At 36.2% G+C, this 22,241-nt stretch overlaps 1 protein-coding gene across 6 annotated transcripts in view; it reads left to right on the forward strand.

Annotated features, from left to right (window-relative positions):
• Window positions 1-22,241, forward strand: part of cacnb2a (calcium channel, voltage-dependent, beta 2a) — a 42,913-nt gene that overhangs the window by 15,742 nt on the left and 4,930 nt on the right. For 4 of the 6 annotated variants that reach the window (XM_048185296.1, XM_048185294.1, XM_048185297.1 and 1 more), the window contains exons 3-12: window positions 3,316-3,438; window positions 4,911-5,047; window positions 5,337-5,413; window positions 7,700-7,833; window positions 10,269-10,349; window positions 13,917-13,975; window positions 14,671-14,780; window positions 17,938-18,089; window positions 19,298-19,393; window positions 19,761-19,955. In XM_048185296.1, coding sequence (XP_048041253.1) covers window positions 3,394-3,438; window positions 4,911-5,047; window positions 5,337-5,413; window positions 7,700-7,833; window positions 10,269-10,349; window positions 13,917-13,975; window positions 14,671-14,780; window positions 17,938-18,089; window positions 19,298-19,393; window positions 19,761-19,955 — 1,086 coding nt within the window. In that variant the 5' untranslated portion in view covers window positions 3,316-3,393. Of the gene's footprint in view, window positions 1-3,315; window positions 3,439-4,910; window positions 5,048-5,336; window positions 5,414-7,699; window positions 7,834-8,062; window positions 8,083-10,268; window positions 10,350-13,916; window positions 13,976-14,670; window positions 14,781-17,937; window positions 18,090-19,297; window positions 19,394-19,760; window positions 19,956-22,241 lie in introns of all 6 variants that reach the window. The other 2 variants (XM_048185293.1, XM_048185295.1) reach the window with 2 other exon arrangements.

A 22,241-nucleotide genomic window follows, 5' to 3' on the forward strand; every position in this document is an offset into this window, starting at 1 on the left:
CTCTGCGTTTTTTAACAGTCGCCTCGAGTTGAAGAATGTTCAACTTTGGGTAAAACGCAGCGCTCATCACTGTCACTTTGTACCCAGCCGTCCAATCACAGTGGAGGAGGGGCGTGACAAACACTGCAAAAAATGCTGTTCTTACTTAGAATTTTTGTCTTGTTTTCAGTCCTAATATCTAAAAATTCTTAGATCAAGAAGCATTTTCTTGACAAGTAAAAATAATTTTCTTGTTTTTAGGAAAAATAAGTCAAAATTAAGTGAGTTTTTCCCTTAAAACAAGCTAAATAATCTGCTAGTGGGGTAAGTAAAATAATCTTAATCCAAACTGAAAACAAGAGTTATATATCTTATTTTTGGTTTGATATAAGATTATTGTACTTACCCCACTGGCAGATTATTTTGCTTGTTTTAATGAAAAACTCACTTAATTTTGACTGAATTTTCTGAAAACAAGAAAATTATTTTTACTTTTTTTACTTTACTTTTTCAAGAAAATGCTTCTTGATTTAAGAACTTTAAGATATTTTGACTAGAAACAAAACAAAAACTCTAAACAAGAACGGCAGTTTTCGCAGTGAATACAACACCGACCAACCACCACATTCTGCTTGTACAATGTCAACAGATGACAACAACAAGCATATGGAACAAAATAATTTAAAGGGGGGGTGTAATGCTGTTTCATGCATTCTGACTTATTTACACTGTTAAAGAGTTGCATTCTCATGCTAAACATGGCCAAAGTTTCAAAACACGAGTTGGATGTATAACGGAGTATTTCTGTGCCAAATATACTACTTCCGGTTGTGGACATGTTTCGCTGAATTTTTTTTTAGTATGTCCCTTTATCACATAATAAAGAGCAGAATTCCTTGTATAGGCACTTCTCCCTGATAAGCGTGCGCACACACACACCACCCAGAGCAAGAGCACACCCATCAACGCGCTTCGTTCAGGATACGGAAGCCAAGAGATTTTTCAACAATGGCTGTGTCCAAATTCAGGGGCTGCACCCTTTGAAGGCTGCATACATCATCGAGGCAGTCTCATTTAAGAAAAATAATTGCTAGATTGCAAAGTAAAAAAGAAATGACAGTATTTTACACGTCACAATGAATATCAGTCAATTTTATTACGGTTACTTTTCTTAAATATGACATCCTTGATGACGTATGCAGCCTTCAAACGGGACCTCCGGAGGACGCAGCCTCCGAAATGAGACGCAGCTCCTGTCAACAAAGGAGTGTGTTTTTGGTTGTGAGGGAAAGATTACCTTTTTCAGCTTCCCAAAGTACCCAGCATTAAGGGAACAATGGATGAAGTTAGTTTTTCCGGGGGAGCAACGGAGTTGTGCACGTATGTTTGTTTGTTCCCGCGATTTCGGTGATGAATGATTTGTAAACAAGTCCCAGTTCGGCTCTGGATTTGCAGATCGCGGGTGGTGAGTAAAGCTGCATCAGATGTTTTGCATCAGGTGTTTTGTGCGCAAGTGCATAAAATGTAAACAACACAAACGTTTTTATTCCCTTTTTATTTATAATGACGTTGCAGCTAGCAGACGACCTCTGCGCAAAAGCGACGCGCGCTGGTGACTCTTTAGCTCCGCCCACGGCACTGACGGCAGGCACGCCTCCAGGAGCGCGGCTTTTTCGGAAGGACTCGGTTTAGCATATCTATCTTTTATAAATATGATAAAACCAAAGACTTTTCAGAGATATGAAGGATGCATTGTTACTCTATATGTACTCAAGATTAACATGAGATTGGCAGAAACTGTGTTTGATACCCCCCTTTAAAACAAGAGCCAGAGCAAATACTTTACATTCTATCGACATTTTTATATAGACTAAAGGGTTCCTGATGGTTTCACACTTAATTATTCACCTTAATTATTAATTAGTTTGCAGTTAACATGTGTCTTTTCTTTTCCACCACCTGTTTTTGTCTGACCCTGCTTACCCAATGAGAGTTTTGCTGTGCAATGGTCATGCTTTAACTTTGCGATTTCTAGTATTGCATTAGTAACTTTTTTTGGCTCATTTTATCTGTAAAAGAAAACCTGCCTAATAATTATGCACATCCGAATATAAGGCATTTTCACTTCAAGCCTTCATGAACAATTATATATCACGTATAAATGAATAAATACAAAATTAATTGTAGTTTTTAAGATTGATGTGGTTTGGAATTGGTAAAATGTGCTTGGGAAAAAAATATGATCAGAAAATCACCTTGCCTAATAATTCTGCACACGGTGTAGAAACAGTGAAGAAAGAACTTATCTGTGAAACGAGATACCAGAAACACTTCCGCAGATATCCGTATCTATAGCAAGCAAAGCTTCTCAACTGAAAAAAACGCTGTGCTGCCAAAATGCTCTCAAGCGCCCACAGCTACGTGTTTTCAGCAGAGCGCCTAGTGATTTCAGCTGGCTAAAAACGCTTTGGTGGACACACGGGCCGGCCTAATACTCACAAATGCATGTTGTCCATTTAATTAGTTCTGGCCCTGGCTTTCCTCCTTTCAAGGCCTCTGTAAGCAGTTTAGATAATTCAGTGTATTCCGGAACATACTGTACTGGCTGCAGTAATTCAGAAGTCCCATTACTTGCCTTAGACCAGTAGTAGTGTTTGGCTTTGGAAGTTTGACAGTAGGTTACTTCGGGTCGTGCTAGGTGAGCTTTTTCACATTCTTTCAAAATCCGTTTCTACAGCAGTTAAATGAACTTCGTTGAGCGAGCAATCAAAATGTCATCCACATATTGCAGGTACCCGTCAGATTGAGTGTTTTTCTTACAATTTTGACACAGTTTTTTGACATGATCAGTTCTGCCACAGATTTTATACTTTGAAGGCTGGTTGCGGCAGAAAGGGGATTTATGACAACCCTGGTAACAAAATATCTCATCTGGAGGATTTGTTTCGCTTCGTTCATTGTGAACTTGTAAATGGCTCCAACTTAGTGCAGTGAGTCCCAATTGGGAATGTGGACCGAGCCAATGATAAGCAGTTCTCCGTATTCTTTTGATTGCCCACTAGTGGCAGATTCAATCACTGTAGACTTCATTAGCATTGTTTGCAGCATAATAATTTTCATATGTCAAGTGGAAATGTGCTACATATTCTAAGGGGTTTTCATTGGCCCTTTGCTTAATTTGGGTCACGCATGTCCAGGGAAATGCATTTTTCAAAATAACTTCTTTTGTGTTACACAGATTTGGAATAGCATGAGAGTTGTTGTAATGTTCCAATCTTTCTCTTCTACCACACATTAATATTTCATACTTTATTCACTCTTTGTCCTTCTACACAGACTAAACCAGTGGCATTTGCTGTACGTACTAATGTTGGCTACAGTGCCTCCCTTGAAGATGATGTCCCTGTGCCTGGAATGGGAATCTCATTTGAGGCTAAAGATTTCCTTCATGTTAAAGAAGTATGTATATATACATACACACATATTCATATTCACATATATACAGAACATATAGAAATATATATATATATATATATATATATATATATATATATATATACAACAGTTTCTGGTTCTCGAATCTGATTGGCTGAGAGCCGTGAGATATTCTAGTGATAACAACACTCCTACCTGTCATGGCGGCCGAGCAAATTCACTGTATTTTTACAAATACTACACTTGTTGTACCACGAACTGTAGTTTTAAGAGTTTTTTAGGTGAGAATGTAGATGTTTAGACCTGAAATATGTGACTCATATTTAATCATAGCGCCTATTTTACAATTTTAGACGTTTTCTGAGATGCGAGCTCCAAGCCGTCAGCGGCGGTTCAGTGCTCGTGTACCCGCCGAGAACAGCTTCATCTCGGCCAGTGCAGTGGGATTTTCCGCTGGCTCTTATAGTGGTTAAACATGAGATATAACTTTGAGTACATACAACGGGCAATCTTTGGTCTTATTAATCTATTACTTGTTCCTGAGCAAATTGAATTGGGCTATGTTAAATTTAATAATTTGATATTAAAGCTATATTTAACTTACTGCACTGCTTTTGTATGCTTGACTGAATTGTACAATTGTGTTATTTTCCTATTGTCATTTATAATGGCTATTGTTGTTAATTTAAATATTGTTGTTCAATAGATATTATTTAATATAAATAATGTTGTATTTGGTATTGAGAAAGGGTCCATTAGTGCGTAATATGGACTGAGTGAACGTTACATTAACACGCTATTAGATGGCGGCAAACTTTACGAGTGAGTGAGTCAGCTGTAAGAGACTTTTAAATTGAAAGGATTGTAAACAAAGGACATTGTTTTAGCAGTATTATGGAAAATTCCCTTAACTGTAAAAAAGGACAAATACAAAGATCGCTTTCCTCAGCGGACATTCAAACAGATTTTTCTAATGGATATAATATGAACCTGAAGAATGAATGTTATATTAGACAGGAAATATTCACACAGGCGATCTCTCTCTCTCAATGATACTGTACAAAATACAATGAGTTTCAATGGAGGGACTCAACATTATTTCGTTACTAGTTCTGAAGTGACTTTTTAGAATTAGTAACGGAGGCTAGTTGAGATTGACTGACAAATTGAGATTGTAATCCTTGGCGGAAGGAAGTAGTGCTGCACAAAAGAGGGTTTTAAAGAAACTTCATTGTTATTTCTTATTTATTTACACACTTGTGCCATCGAACTGTTGTATAAACACAATATCACACTCATAGCCGTGCGATATAGCTGAATATCAGTTGATAAACAGCCATATCGCACAGCTACTCGTGTGATATTGCTCATATATACACACACACTCTATTTTATATATTTAAGATTGTTTATGGCCTTTAAATTTTGAATTAGATATGTTTACTTTGTAAAGTTCTGTGAGATTGGTATTGTATACTTTGTGTGTTTAATGACAGAAATTTAATAATGACTGGTGGATTGGTCGCTTGGTGAAAGAAGGGTGTGATATCGGATTCATCCCAAGTCCAGTGAAGCTTGAAAGTACTCGCATCCACCTGGAGCAACGTGCAAAACAAGGAAAATTTTACTCAAGGTATCTGTTCCAAAAATGCACAACATAATACAGAAAACAATGCTTTGATATACAAAACTAGACTTTGACTGCGTTTCTCAAAGGCATTCCTTGTGAAAAAGAAATGTAATTTATTGAATGTTTTATTAAAAGTCTATATATTTAAAAAGTAAAAAATGAACTTGCAGATAATATATTAATGAAAAAAGGCCACTTAAGCAGAGCACTCTTAAATACATAAAAGAAAATCTATACTCCTTCTTTCTTTCTTTTTTTATTAAGGATTGTATGTTGTTCTTTTCCTTCACAGTAAATCAGGAGCAAACTCTTCATCTAGTTTAGGAGACATGGTTTCAAACTTGAGTAAATCAACCCCTCCCTCCTCAGGTAAGTTATCAAAATTGGATGTCACTTTAAAAGTCAGTGTTATTTTCAACAATATTTTCAACAAAATTTGTATTTTTTGATGTACTTTATATATATTTTATATGTCACACATCATATTATATTTTAGTTTTCAACACATCCTCTGCCCTAGTCAAAAAATTCTAGATGAATGCGAACCAGATACACTCAATTTTCTATTGTAGCATGAAACTATGCTATGTTTAACGTGCAAGAACTGTTTAACGTGCAAAAACTGAAATCAACAAAAGGGAGGCTCTCTGAGTCTGTTAACACTAACAATACTGGGTACTGTGGGGAGTCAAAATTTGAGAAAAGAATGGAGGAAGAAAGTGCTGGAAATGCAGTGGCAGTCACTATTACAACAAAAGATTTGAAAAGGTAAGTTGCCGTGTCAGCTTCTGAAGTTCAGCCTAGTAAACTGGGATGAAGAAATGTCTTCAGATGATGAGAAAACACTGTTAGATTTGAGCTACCCATAATGAGTGTGTGGAGCCAAATGTGTGAGGAAAGCATTTTGATTGGTCAGAGAATGGAATTCCTCCCCCTGAAGTTTTGTTTGTTTGAAGGGATACTCCATCCAGAAATAAAAATTCTGTGATCATTTACTCACTCTCATGTCACTTCAAAACGTTCTTCTGTTGAACATAAAAGATGTTTTGAGAAATGTTTATATATATATATATATATATATATATATATATATATATATATATATATATATATATATATATATATATATATATATATATATATATTTTGTGGTCCACAGAAGATAGACATGTATACAGGTTTAGAACCACATGAGGTAAGTAAATGATGACGACAGAATGTCCATTTTTTTTGGGCGGACTATTCCTTTAATAAGTCCATTGTGTGTAATGCTGGAATCCTGTAAGACAATTCTTCTGTGTCCTTTAACTGTATTTAAAATTCCAAACATTCCAGATAATAAACAACTAATTTTGACAAAGTTAATGGAATGTGTGCTTGCAGTGTAACTGTATTTAAAGATAATATAATATTAATGGAATAAAAGACCACTTAAGTGCACTTAAAGAAAGTACATTTTCATGGCTGTTTCTTAACACACTTAAGTACACTTTTAAAAAGTCCAATTTGTAATGTCAAATCGAATGATTAAGTTTTAATAATCTTATGTTGTGCTCTAAAGAAGTACACTTATTTTGATGTTGACTAGCATAATAAAGTACATGTTCTTGATTATAATTTTAACTGTAGTGAGTTTCGATATTACATCTAAAGTTAATATATTTTAATGTACTAAAATGCAACTTCATCTTTACAAATGCATAAATACTAATTACACAACAAACAAGTTTCAATAGAAATTACATTAAAGTATATTTTAGTTTACCATAAGTGCCTGTCAGCACATTCTTCAGTACAGTTTAACCATATTTCAAAGACAATAGTATTATGTAATTATGAAATCTCACATAAAAATGTACTTAAGTCCTACTTACATAAAAGGGTCAAAAATGAACTTCAGCAAATTGCATTTAATATGAATTTAAACAAATATACTTTAACTTTAATTGCAATTAATACTCTGTTAAGTGTTCATAAATATTACATTTAGTTTGCACTTGAGCATATTCTTTTAAAGTATAGTCAAACCAAAAATTATTCAGACACTAGATATAATATATATATTTTTTTTTTTTACTAGTGGGTGCAGGACACTATAGTTCATTTATGTAAGTGAGGATAGCAAAATAAAGTAAACTGTGACATATTATACAGAACATTTTTTCATACAGTTGACTACCAGTAAAATTGATACATTTGGAACCAAAAATTATTCAGACACTTTGACCTGACCATGTTTTGCTAAAGTGTCATCTGACACAATTAAGATTATTTTTTTCTTACACAGTTTAACTCTGAGATCTTGTCATATTTTATTACCATTTTTTTAAAGTATAGTGAATAAACTGTAATAATGAATGAAATGTTCAAGGTGTCTGAATAAATTTTGGTTTGACTGTATATTATTTCCATAATAAGTACTCTTAAAAAAAGCATGTGTACTTTTTCACAAGGGTCTGTTGTTACTGAAATGCAGTATGCTTCGTTCATTGCATATTTTGTGTGCATTGTTATATTTTGTTGCGTTATAAATCAGTGTTTTAAAATGAATGTTGTACATTTACAAGTGTCTATCTTATGGTCTGTATGAATTCCCCCTTGTGTTTTGCTGAAGCTCATATGTACGTGTGTGCATTTATATATATGTGTGTGTAGCTGTGGACATAGACGCTGCAGGGTTAGATCCAGAGGAGAGTGACCCTCCTCCCCATCAGCGTTCTCCCAAAGCCAGCCCAAACACAGTAATATCCCCTTTAGCCCGCGAGAAACGAATGCCTTTCTTTAAGAAGGTAAAGCATGCCGACGGACGCTCCCTCGTTCTGCATCTGTCTGTCACCTCCTGCACAGCAGCATCATGCAGAGCCTGTTATGTTTGTCATCGTCTCAACGTTCATGCCAGCTTATTCCACTCACTCTTTCCCTTCTCTCTCCCTGTCTTTTCTTTGTTCCTCTGTATCCCAATCTTTCACACTCCCTTGGTCTTTTCTTTTTGTCTGTTTCCCTTCCTTCTTTCCTCAGCTATGCAGAGGCATAAGTCGGTAAGTTAGGCCTCACGGAGAGCCGTGCAGTGGATTCCTGAGGCCTGCAGAGGGTCATTCCTGTTATGCAGTACCTATGCTTGTGCTGTAGTTTATTAATTATAGCTTAGTGTTTTTTACACAATGGAAAGAAAATTAACAGGATGCCTAAGAGGACGGAAATAAAGAACCATTGCTCAGATTTGCGAAATGTTGCGAATTGCGAAATTTCACAGTCAATCCAGTCATTGCAATAGAACTCCCATGTTTTTGGGAGTTTTATGAAAAAGTTCCCCACACAGTTTACACTCGTATTCAAGTTGGTCACACAAATTCACTGCGCTGACCAACAAAAAGGTGCTTGGGTTGAAAGTGACTTCTGTGTGAGCTGTGCTTCATACATTGCTACACTATTGACAATAGACGATGGACTTTTTTTGCCTGTGAAATTTAGTAGATTCCGCTTTAAAGGGTTAGTTCACCCAAAAATGAAAATAATGTCATTTATTACTCACCCTCATGTCGTTCCACACCCGTAAGACCTTCGTTCATCTTCGGAACACAAATTACTGTACTGTAATTGTACTGTACCACTGTACTCACATGAACTGATTTAAATATGTTTTTAGTAATGGTAATGGATCTTGAGAGAGGATATGTCATTGCTGGCTATGCAGGCCTCACGGAGTCATCGGATTTCAACTAAAATATCTTAATTTGTGTTCCGAAGATGAACGAAGGTCTTACGGGTGTGGAATGGCATGAGGGTGAGTAATTAATGACATATTTTGGGTGAACTAACGCTTTAATACACTTTTCAAAATAAAGGTTCCAAAAGGACCATTTTTGGTTCCTCAAAGAACCTTTCAGTGATCAGTTCTTAAAAGAACCTTTTTTTTTCTTGGTATGAAGAACATTTTAATAATCTAAAGAACCTTTTTCCACTATAAAGAACCTTTTGTGCAATGGTGCAAAGGTTCCATGGATGTTAAAGGTTCTTCATGGAACCATAGATGCAAATCACCTTTATTTTTAAGAGTGTACAAGAGATGTTTGTGCAGTTGTTTTTCCACCAAATGGGATTAGATGTTCAGTTGAACCAAAACCACTCAAACCAAAGTAGTGAAATTGTTTGTTTTTTAAAAATTCATTTCACACCTTATGCTTAGTTAATTATAAGACAAGTAACTACTATAATCTGGTATGAATCCTACTCCTGAGGGCAACACTCCTGCAGAGTTTAGCTCCAATTTACCTGCCTGGAAGTTTCTAGTAATATAGAAATCCTTGATTAGCTGGTTCAGCTGTGATAAATTAGGGCTGTGGACGCTGGCCCTCCAGGAGCAGGATTGAATACCCCAGTCTTTAAAAATTGTAAGTTTAATATTTTATCCATATGGGGCCGTTTACATGACACTGTTTTCAGCTAAAAACGAAAAACTTTTTATACTTTTTTGGCCCTTCATTTATAGACAAAAGTGTTCTGGGGGCATGAAAATGCAAACTTTTGAAAACGGATTTGCAAGTTTTTGATAACAATACCGCACTCATCTCTGTATAAACTACAAAGAAAAAACTTTTCCATTTTTATTACATCATTGTCGTGTAAACGTACCCTGATTTAAGACATGAAAATGTACGACATAGTAGGAATGATCGGATGGCCACTTCCTAGTAACCCTGTGTGGGTCTCCCTTCTGACATTTCTCTTATACAGCTTTGAATTTGCATTTGTTGTGTGTGCATGTTTAAACAATGAAATTATTATTTATACAATTATATACAAAATTGTATATATAATAATTTTCTAATAACAGTGCTGTTATAAAAGCCTGATTTGCTTTTAATCCTTTTGCTTTTACTAAACTCCTCAGTATGAATGAAACACCCGATGTGTGTTTGTTTCAGTTGGGTGTCAAACTTAATTTGAGCTCAGGCAAAACTAATGCATTACATCAGTTAACTAGAACCACTTAAACATTTTTTTTTTTTAATTTAACTAAAATAATTAGCAATACAGCAATGTAAGAACAGGACATACTTAGCCTGCTGACATTAAATTTGACACTTGCAATGTAGATAATGATCTCCCTTTTATCCCTTCCTGATGTTCTTGTAAATTGGGTGTTCTCTGTTTGTATTCTGTGAGGTGTGTATGTATGCACACATCAAAGAGGTTAATGTTGTGTTTTTGTGGTGCTCTACAGACAGAGCATATTCCTCCATATGATGTGGTGCCCTCTATGAGACCAGTGGTGCTAGTGGGACCCTCCCTCAAGGGCTACGAGGTCAGGTGCTGCAAAAAGCATTGTGACTTCATAGAGAAGATATTTAAGGGCTAATTCACCCAAAAATTGGCAAATGTCTACCTTTATGTCACTCAAACCCCTTATTTAGCAGAATGTCCATGCTGATCTTTTCCATAAAATGAAAGTACTGTCAAGGTGTAAAAATGACAAAACATTGCAAACATAGGATGTTTTTAGGATGTATATATATATATATATATATATATATATATATATATATATATATATATATATATATATATATATATACACAAACCCGATTGCCAAAAAAGTTGGGACACTGTACAAATTGTGAATAAAAACAGAATGCAATGATGTGGAAGTTTCAAATTTCAATATTTTATTCACAATACAACATAGATTACATATCAAATGTTTAAACTGAGAAAATGTATCATTTTCAGGGGAAAATAAGTTAATTTTAAATTTCATGGCATCAACACATCTCAAAAAAGTTGGGACAAGGCCATGTTTACCACTGTGTGGCATCCCCTCTTCTTTTATAACAGTCTGCAAACGTCTGGGGACTGAGGAGACAAGTTGCTCAAGTTTAGGAATAGGAATGTTGCCCCATTGTTGTCTAATACAGGCTTCTAGTTGCTCAACTGTCTTAGGTCTTCTTTTTCGCATCTTCCTCTTTATAATGCGCCAAATGTTTTCTATGGGTGAAAGATCTGGACTGCAGGCTGGCCATTTCAGTACCCGGATCCTCCTTCTACGCAGCCATGATGTTGTAATTGATGCAGTATGTGGTCTGACATTGTCATGTTGCAAAATGCAAGGTCTTCCCTGAAAGAGACAATGTCTGGATGGGAGCATTTGTTGTTCTAGAACTTGGATATACCTTTCAGCATTGATGGTGCTTTCCAGATGTGTAAGCTGCCCATGCCACATGCACTCATGCAACCCCATACCATCAGAGATGTAGGCATCTGAACTGAGCACTGATAACAACTTGGGTTGTCCTTGTCCTCTTTAGTTCGGATGACATGGCGTCCCAGTTTTCCAAAAAGAACTTCAAATTTTGATTCGTCTGACCACAGAACAGTTTTCCACTTTGCCACAGTCCATTTTAAATGAGCCTTGGCCCAGAGAAAATGCCTGCGCTTCTGGATCATGTTTAGATATGGCTTCTTTTTTGACCTATAGAGTTTTAGCCGGCAACGGCGAATGGCACGGTGGATTGTGTTCACCGACAATGTTTTCTGGAAGTATTCCTGAGCCCATGTTGTGATTTCCATTACAGTAGCATTCCTGTATGTGATGCAGTTCAGTCTAAGGGCCGAAGATCACGGGCATCCAGTATGGTTTTCCGGCCTTGACCCTTACGCACAGAGATTGTTCCAGATTCTCTGAATCTTTGGATGATATTATGCACTGTAGATGATGATAACTTCAAACTCTTTGCAATTTTTCTCTGAGAAACTTTCTGATATTGCTCCACTATTTTTCGCCGTAGCATTGGGGGAATTGGTGATCCTCTGACCATCTTGACTTCTGAGAGACACTGCCACTCTGAGAGGCTCTTTTTATACCCAATCATGTTGCCAATTGACCTAATAAGTTGAAAATTGGTCCTACAACTGTTCCTTATATGTACATTTAACTTTTCCGGCCTCTTATTGCTACCTGTCCCAACTTTTTTGGAATGTGTAGCTCTCATGAAATCCAAAATGAGCCAGTATTTGGCATGACATTTCAAAATGTCTCACTTTCAACATTTGATATGTGATCTATATTCTATTGTGAATAAAATATAAGTTTATGAGATTTGTAAATTATTGCATTCCTTTTTCATTCACAATTTGGACAGTGTCCCAACTTTTTTGGAATCGGGTTTGTATACATATTATATATATATATATATATATATATATATATATATATATATATATATATATATATATATATATATATATATATATATATATATATATATATATATATATATATATATATATATATATATACACATATAATATATATATATAATATATGTATTTGTCTACACAACTCAAACATACTGGTCCCTCATGTCGATCTAAACCCAGAAGACTTTTGTTCATCTTCGGATAACAAATGAGGTATAATAACAAATATTTTAAATAAAACCTGAGCAATTTCTGTCATTCTCATAGCATGCTCTGAACAAACATATAATCCTCCCACTCGATCCAGGACACCATTAACATAAACCATCCACTTGTTTCTGAAGTTGGGGTCCTTCTGAAGTCTGTATGGATGCAAACGACCTGTTTAAACTGGAAGTGAACCTTCTTTCACTCATCCATTTGTCCTGTTGTCGACAGATTCAAGTGCGTGGAGTATGTCAGAAACTGAATGCGCATGTGTATACTGTATCCAGTGTAGACAGCGTCAGTGATTATTATGGGTTCTATTTGCTTTTGATGCAACGCTCATATTTTGTAGGTAAATGTCAGCAGTTAAGCATCTGAATGCCAGTGGGCAGGGCCTATGGGGTGATGATGTATAACTATTCGTTGATGTCTTGCTCTGGAGGCAGTCATATGCAAATGTATTTGCCCCTGTGATGTCACAAATTCCACAATATCCAAACGAGCCATTTTTGGAGCTTGATTAAATAAATGCTTTGTTTATAATGAGGAGGACGTTTTAAGCTATGAAACTATCAGGAAGTTTTAATGGTATAAAGACCTCATATATGTCAAAAGATCAAGGCAAATTTGATTTCTCATGTCATGACCCCTTTAAGAAATATAAGTAATGACACATTCATCTTAAAAAACAGATCTGTGTAATATTTCATAATTTTATTATTAATATAAAATTTACATTGTGACTTTTTGTGTCTTTTGTTGGCAGTGTTTGAATTCGTTACCCAGATTTTTCTTGATAAAACATGATTTAGAGAACAAAATTATATTTTTATGTCTGCTATTATATAAAAACTATTTCAGGTGTATCGCGGCCCTTAAAACTTCTAAAGCAGGGTTGCATGGTTTTCACAACAAAACCCATCCAATTTCTACTGAAAACTAGCCCAAAACTAGCCCAGTCGCATTTCAGGGGGTTCCCCCGTTAAAAAGTTCCATTGGGTAAAGTCCACGTTTTTGGTGGGGTTCCTCTGGTAAAATTCACACTGAAAATCCTGCCATATGCACTAGTTCTCCTGATGTGTTCAGCATACAGTTTGAAAAGAGAAACCTGGACATTTTGCTCATCTAACTTGTAAATAAATAATGATAAATATCAACTGACTAAAATAATACAGGTGTTCAGTGACAAATTTGAGTTGGTAATGACTGAATTTTCATTTTTTGGGTGAACTATTTCTTTAAATGTCATAAATCTCCATACCTCATTACGCTCATCTTTTTAGACATGCACAGTATTTAAGTGCTTATAATATATTTTCCCAGTCTTACATGAATCCTTATTAATTGTAAAGCATTTAGATTTATGCTGGCTTTATGACTGTTCTGGAAATATAATGTACAAAAGTTAAGGCTAAGGCAAGAACAGGAACAAAAAAACTTAACATGTTCCATTTTTGTGTGTAAACAGGTTACAGATATGATGCAGAAAGCACTGTTTGACTTTCTGAAGCACCGCTTTGAGGGAAGGTAAGTCTTTAAGCTGTTTCTCTTCCTCCTTCACCCTCCTTTGGGATAGTTTATATATTTGTGTGTGTATGTCACGTGAGTGTACAGTGTTTCTTTAAATAGTCACATCTCATTGCCTTAATTGGCCATGCTGGTCCATAAGCACACAGCTGGGTCACATGCTTGTACCTTCCCTTGACTGCAGTTTTCCCGACACGGCTGCTCTGTATTTCCAGTATGACATTTAAAAAAAATCTGTTAGTGAATGTTTTGGTGAATCCCATTCAGTTCATTTTGAAATGTTTTTGTTTGTTTGTTTTGTTTTTTACAAACTCAACTCAATCCTGACCAAATTCATATTAATCCAATTAAAATGCTTTTTTAATGCATATACATTAAAAAATGCATATACAAGAAAAACAATGGAAGACTGGATAGAGATAAACGGATGTGTGCAATGACTAATTCCACTGTAGTTAAAATGGAAATCTTGTAAAAAAAAAATAAAAAAATAAAAAAACAGTCTAAAACAATGAAGCCCTCAGAAAACATTGTTTGTATAATGCATTTGAAATACTAGTATTCCATAGCCAAATACACAGAAGCTGCACACACAGTTCTAGATCTAGATCTTTTACCACTACAAATGGTGTCAAGGACATTGGTAATTGCTGCTCATGTTGTCTCTTTCACTCTCCTTGTTTTCTCTAACTCAGGATATCAATCACAAGGGTAGCTGCTGATATTTCTCTGGCTAAGCGCTCTGTGCTGAACAACCCCAGTAAACATGCCATCATTGAGCGGTCAAATATACGCTCCAATTTAGGTCAGTGAAAGTGTTTGAATTTCTTATTTATTTGGTATGATGGTTTGGTGTGAATGACCAAGCAATGAAATATATTGTGGAATGGTGAGATTCCGGAATTAAGCAATTTCCTTCAGAGGAATTCTGGCAAAAAAAGTTCTTGCTTACATGAATTGTAATCTCTTGTACAGTTTTTATTATTGATTTTGCTTTCTACAGTATCCAGAGAAGCACTTGTACATACTTACGCATAATAGTGTATATTTGTCACAGCATGTTCTCAAATCTGGAAATGATTTTGAACAGTGCAGAAATATTTATATATAGTCATATAATATACAGTAGTCAACATTTGAAAAAAACCTTTCATCAAAGTTGTCCTAAAACCTTCTTCTTAGGACAACTTAGTTCTTAGGACAACTTAGATTAAGTTTTTTGATCCACTTCAAATGATGACTACTATATAATAATTATATATTATATAGTTGTTCTGTTATTTTCTGATCTATTGAGAAGATAAATGATAGCATTCTATGAATGTCTTATTCATTATTGGAGAGATAATTAAAAAGTAGTGTTTTTTTAAAAAAAAAATTATTGAGACACCTACCAAGGGAGTCGATTGAGGAACTAAAATGAGTGGAGTGTAAACATATGTAGACACACACACACACATATACACTATATTGCCAAAAGATTTAGGATGCCTGCCTTTACATGCACATGACCCTAAGGAGTGTGTTTATGAGAATTTTTGACCATTCTTCTAGAAGTCTATTTGTGAGGTTAGGCAAGACGAGAAGGTCTGGCTCGCAGTCTCCGCTCTAATTCATCCCAAAGGTGTGGGATGCTGGTCCTAACCTCAACCCAAGGTATCGGGTTGAGGTTAGGACTCTGTGTTCCCTGGTGGCTGTGGCCTCTTTCAGCAGGATGATGTGTCCTGCCACAGGGCAAAAGTGGTTCAGGAATGGTTTGAGGAGCACAACAACGAGTTTGTGGTGTTGACTTGGCCTCCGAATTCCGCAGATAATCCAATTGAGCATCTGTGGGATGTGCTGAACAAACAAGTGCGATCCATGGAGGCCCAACCTCACAATTTACAGGACTTAAAGGATCTGCTCCTTCAGGGGTCTAGTGGAGTCCATGCCTCGACAGGTCAGGGCTGTTTTGGCAGCAAAAGGGGCACCAACACAATATTAGGAAGGTGCAGGCGAGTCAAATTCCTCCACACCAAACTCGCTCATCCATGTCTTTATGGACCTTGTTTTGTGCACTGGTGCGCAGTCATGTTGGAACAGGAAGGGGCCATCCCCAAACTGTTCCCACAAAGTTGGGAGCATGAAATTGTCCAAAATGTCTTGGTATGCTGAAGCATTAAGAGTTCCTTTCACTGGAACTAAGGGGGCCAAGCCCAAACCCTGAAAAACAACCCCACACCATAATCCCCCCTCCACCAAACTTTACACTTGGCACAATGCAGTCAGGTAAGAACCGTTCTCATGGCAACCGCCAAACCCAGACTCATCCATCGGATTGCCAGACAGAGAAGTGTGATTCGTCACTCCAGAGAACACGTCTCTACTGTTCTAGAGTCCAGTGGCGGCATGCTTTACACCACTGCATCCGACACTTTGCATTGCACTTGGTGATGTAAGGCTTAGATGCAGCTGCTCGTCCATGGAAACCCATTCCATGAAGCTCTCTACGCACTGTTCTTGAGCTAATCTGAAGGCCACATGAAGTTTGGAGGTCTGTAGCTATTGACTTTGCAGAAAGTTGTTGACTTCTGTGCACGGTGCGCCTCAGCATGCGCTGACCCCACTCTGTGATTTTATGTGGCCTACCACTTTGTGGGTGAGTTACTGTTGTTCTCAATTGCTTCCACTTTGTTATGATACCACTAACAGTTGACCGTGGAATATTTAGTAGTGAGGAAATTTCACAAATGGACTTACTGCACAGGTGGCAACCTATCACGGTACCCATTCTTTCACAAATGGTTGTAGAAGCAGTCTGCATGCCTAGGTGGTTGATTTTATACACCTGTGGCCATGGAAGTGATTGGAACACCTGAATTCAATGATTTGGAGGGGTGTCCCAGTGTGTGTGTGTATGCATATATATATATATATATAATTCAGATTCAATTGCTATATACACCGATGAGGCATAATATTGTGACCACTGACAAGTGGTGAATAACTAGTTCATAGTGGATGCACTATGGGAAGAAGGCAAGCCAGTGGAGTCAGTGTGATGCTTTGGGCAATGTTCTGCTGGGAAACCTTGGGTCCTGCCATCCATGTGGATGTTACTTTGACACCTACCACCTACCTAAGCATTGTTGCAGACCATGTACACCCTTTCATGGAAACAGTATTCCCTGGTGGCTGTGGCCTCTTTCAGCAGGATAATGCGTCCTGCCACATAGCAAAGGTGGTTCAGGAATGGTTTGAGGAGCACAACAACGAGTTTGAGGTGTTGACTTGGCCTCCGAATTCCCCAGATAATCCAATTGAGCATCTGTGGGATGTGCTGAACAAACAAGTCCGATCCATGGAGGCCCCACCTCACAACTTAGAGGACTTTAAAGGATCTGCTGCTAACATCTTGGTGCAGATACCACAGCACACCTTCAGGGGTCTAGTGGAGTCCATGCCTCGACAGGTCAGGGCTGTTTTGGCAGCAAAAGTGGCACCAACACAATATTAGGAAGGTGGTCATAATGTTATGCCTGATCGGTGTATATCACAATAAGTAGTTTGAAATACAGAGTAAAGATAAATTTCTAATAAAATAAGTCTTATTAAATTAAAGAAAGAAAAAAATATTAAACTGTGTGACCGTATTGTTTTTGTTTAGTATATGGTTAAGAATGATTATTGGAATGTGGTGTTTCCTCCAATGTACTAAAAATAATTCTTAATGGAAGTTTAAGGAAGTTGTCAAGGAATTGTTAATTGGAATCAGAAATGGAACCAATTTTTATGATTCCTTAATTGCATGTGTATAAAGTTGTTCCTGGTTTGTTGAACTCATTGCATTGCATACTTCACCACATTATTCTTTCTGAATTATAATAGTAGCTTATTTGCTTCTTGTGATTTAGCTCTATATTGTCTGGACCGCTCTATTATCACCATTACTCTTTCATTTTTGTGTATGTGTGCGTTTATAGCAGAGGTACAGAGTGAGATAGAGAGGATCTTTGAGCTGGCTCGGACATTGCAGCTGGTGGTTCTTGACGCGGACACAATAAACCACCCAGCCCAACTGGGAAAAACTTCTCTTGCACCTATTATTGTCTACATCAAGATCACCTCTCCAAAGGTACACGCATAGATAAGTCTCATTCATGTGTATTTTTGTGTAAAACCTGTGTATGAGAGACTGTTCTCTCACTGACTATCCCTTGTGAAAATGAAACACTTAAGCATACTTTTAAAAAGAGTAATTATTACAGAAATATTATCCTTTAAAAAAACATACTTAAGTGCAACCTAAATGAACATTTTCAGACATTTAATTGCAAATTAACTGTAATTCAATGAAAATCTTTAGCTTAAATTTATATTAAATGCAGTCAGCTGAACTTTTTTTTACTATTTTTGACCCACTTAAGTAGGACTTAAGTACATATTTATATGTATTTGAAACTTGTATGTCATGTATTTAAATTTACACATTTGTGACGAAGTGTAACGTGTACATTCTGTTAAGCCCTGGGTATACTTCTGCAGCCTTGCAAAGTATACTTCAGTTGACTCGTACACGAAGCATACACAGTTTTGAGCAATCTCTTCCCTCAGCCCATGTGAATATATTTGTATTCTTTCATGCTAGAGTTGTACAAATGAGGGTACTTTCTAACCTCTTCGCACAATCTGTCGTCTATATATTGGCCTCCATTGTCGCTGTAACTTGCATGCGTTCCAGTCTGTTCTGTTTATGCAGTTTTTCTTCAACTACCTTGTGAATCGACACCCACAGGGCACGGTTGCCACCTTGTGGATAAAATAATTACTGCAAAAAAAATTTAAATGTGTATGTGTGACCTACAAAAATCCGGCAGTGCACGTACAGTATGCGTGTACTCTTCTGATGACGAAATTACGCTGTACACACTGTATGCTGACCCTTGCGTACGTGTAAAAAGTAAAGTATACTTTGGGCTTTATGTTCCTGTTTGCCTGTTTAATTTGACCTAGTTTCCAATGTTTCCTCTCCTTATTGGTTGTCATAGTTACTGATTAGATTTTCCTTGTTATTGATTCTCTTGACAAATTAACAATTTTAACGATTAACAAATACAGTGATAAATGTATTGTTCATGGTTAGTTCATGTTAGTTAATACATGAACCTTACTGTAAAGTGTTACCAAAAAAAAAAAAAAAATCTAAGATTTGAAGTACTCTTCAAGTGTATATTTAATACAAATAACCACACTTCTATTTCACAAGGGACCCTGTTTTTGTCTTTCTGACGTTCAACAATGACATTTTGCTGGAATATTGTTTCTGGCATGTCCATCTTTCAGGTTTTGCAAAGGTTAATAAAATCTAGAGGGAAGTCCCAGGCAAAACATCTCAATGTACAAATGGTGGCAGCAGACAAACTGGCCCAGTGCCCTTCAGTGAGTTTGCACACGCACACACACACACGCAAAATTTATTTTTGAATAATGCTAATTATAACAACAAATAACTCTCAAACTCTAATTGTACTCCCAAAAGACCACAAACATTAACTGTACAAAAAAAAAGAAATTTTTGTATTCTTAAATTATATTCTAGATTTGCTAATCTTTCATTATTTAAAAAAAAAAAAACTTTATTCCAAAGTGATTCCCTACATTTAAATTTTATCTAAGCAAAATAATTTTACTTGGTGTATTTTGCCTAACAAATTTGTGTATGAAGCAAACGTTTTATAAATAATTACATTCTCCACTCTATAACAATTCATTTTCCTGTTCACACATTTGTTTCTTCTTTGTCCAGGAGCTTTTTGACATAATTCTTGATGAGAATCAGTTGGAAGATGCCTGTGAGCACATGGCTGATTACCTGGAGGCCTACTGGAAGTCCACTCATCCTCCCAGTGTCACTCAGACAAACCCTCTGCTAGAAAAGCTTACCACAGTGGCTGCAGCTGCCGTGGCCTGCAAGGAAACACTGTCTAATCCACAATTAAAGGTGCTTATGAAACTTACATTTTATTAATCTTATGTCATGCTAAAAAGAAGCACACTTATTTTAATGTTGACTAACAAAATAAAGCACATTTAAAGTACTGTTATTTGATATTACATTTAAAGTTAATATATTTTAAATGTATTAAATTGCAACCTCATAATTACAAATGTGTATTTACTAATATATTTAAATACATCACATACACGTTTGAATAGAAATGACATTAAAGTATGTTTTAGTTTACCATAAATGCATGTCAGTATATTCAGCAGTACGCTTTACCTATATTTCAAACACAATAGAAGTTATGAAATTACAATATAGCATTTTAAAAATATTTTAAAGCCCTCACTCATCCATCCTTCCATATTTGCATTAGTCAATATTGCTTGCATTCTGTATAAATTACATTTTGAATAAAATTAGCAGTAATTTATCTCATTTTAAAAATACCAAGTATTCTTAATCCTAAACAGATAAATTTATAAAAACAACCACGCATGCTTCTGAATATTGCTTGAGCTAAATAGTGTAGACTGCTATGTAACTTATTTTGTTCAAAATTTAAGAAGTCAATACATCATCAATCCTTCTTCCAAAACATGTTTTTGTCTTACCCTGATTCACTATGGTAAACCTGTTATAAGTGTTTATATTTTAGACCTGGCGGGATGGTTTTCATGGGAAATTGGGTACTTAAGGCCCTGATATACTTCAAACGAAATCGAAGAACGAACAGATGTGACGTCATTTCGAACAAAATCAGGCCAAAACAAAGTTCGTTTTGTGTTCTTTTTGGAAGTTCGAAACGGCTTGCCAAAACGAACTTTCAGGAAAAGTTCGCTTCAGCTGCAAAACACCTTCATGCCACCATTAGTCCGTGACGATAACGTAATAGGAGGTGTGCGCCGAGGCTCCGCCTTCATTCGCGTGGAAGTCTTCTCGGACTCATTTGAATCTGTGGAGTTTGTTGAGGTAAGATCTCTGCGGGTGAAAACATGAACACACTGGATAGCCGCTTTATAGTACAAAATGAAGTTGTGCTTCTGATGAAATGAGGCACTGAAACTGTTTTTTGTGTTTGATATTGTAAAGCTGCTTGCTTTTATGCAATCTATTGAATAAACATCTATTCTATACGCTATATAAATAAACGTGACGTGACTGGAGTGCTATTTTGCAGAGCTCATGCTAACATACCCATGTTACGATCAGGCGCTTTTCTTATGCTTTCTATTAAAAAAATGCTAGCTGTTTTCTCATTTTTGTTGTTTATTTTGTTACTGAGAAGAAAGTGTGGGCGGCATCAGATGTTCGATTACAGTATATCGCAGCTCACGCATTTCGAACTTCGTTTTACCCCTAAACGAAGAACGAAAAAGAACTTCGTCATATCCATAAATTGAGAAATGTTGCTCCGGCTACTTTGACGCGTGTATGGTGTAGGAGTGGCATAGGTTAGTTGTCACAACAAGTGAGAAAGGTTGACATGGAGCAGCTAAATCTCGAACCTCCAGGAATCACTCCTTTTAAACAAATGCCGAACGAGGAGAGTTTGTTGATAAAAAGAGAACGTGACAGAGCTCGTAATAAAACAAGAATCAACATTGGATTTCTTTTTGGAGATGGTGAGAACTGAGAGACTTGCAATGAATAAATTGCCATATGTAGCAGTTCATTTTAAAGCATTATCTATTGTGAAGGGTCATTTCATTATTGTTGTTGTAGCGCTGTGCTGGAATTTATTTTAAAGGAAGTGCCGTGTCTATTAATGAGTATAGATACTGTAATGTCTCTAGCTAGTCAGTTTGAGATCCTTTCCATCTTACCTGGTTATATCTCTTAAGCCTAACGGTGAATGTTTTATAAGCAGTAGGATAACCATATTCATCCGCAGTCAGTCAGAGCCGAAGCACAACCAAAATAATGTTCTTCCACAAAATGCATGCAGTTTTGTTTTTTAACCGCTAGGGGACCAAAAGTTACAGTGTACCTTTAAATCAAGCAATTTTCAGAAACAGTCGCAACAAATAAATCTAAAAAAAATCATGAATAAAAGTCTCAAAAATCACACATGTAAATAAAAAATTGATATACAATTTAATAAAAAATATTGTTTTATATATATAAATGGGCTGTCTATTAAATAAAGGTGCAGTGTTGACAGCTGTTAAATCGGTTGTTGGGAGCGTGGCTGTTTAAACTATTAACATGACTCAGAACTGTTATCACAATTACAAGTCATACTTCGATTATAACACTACATGTTGTAATATTCATATTTTT

The sequence above is a fragment of the Megalobrama amblycephala genome, linkage group LG3 (genome assembly GCF_018812025.1).
Source record: "Megalobrama amblycephala isolate DHTTF-2021 linkage group LG3, ASM1881202v1, whole genome shotgun sequence".
In the NCBI taxonomy this organism is placed as follows: Eukaryota; Metazoa; Chordata; class Actinopteri; order Cypriniformes; family Xenocyprididae; genus Megalobrama; species Megalobrama amblycephala.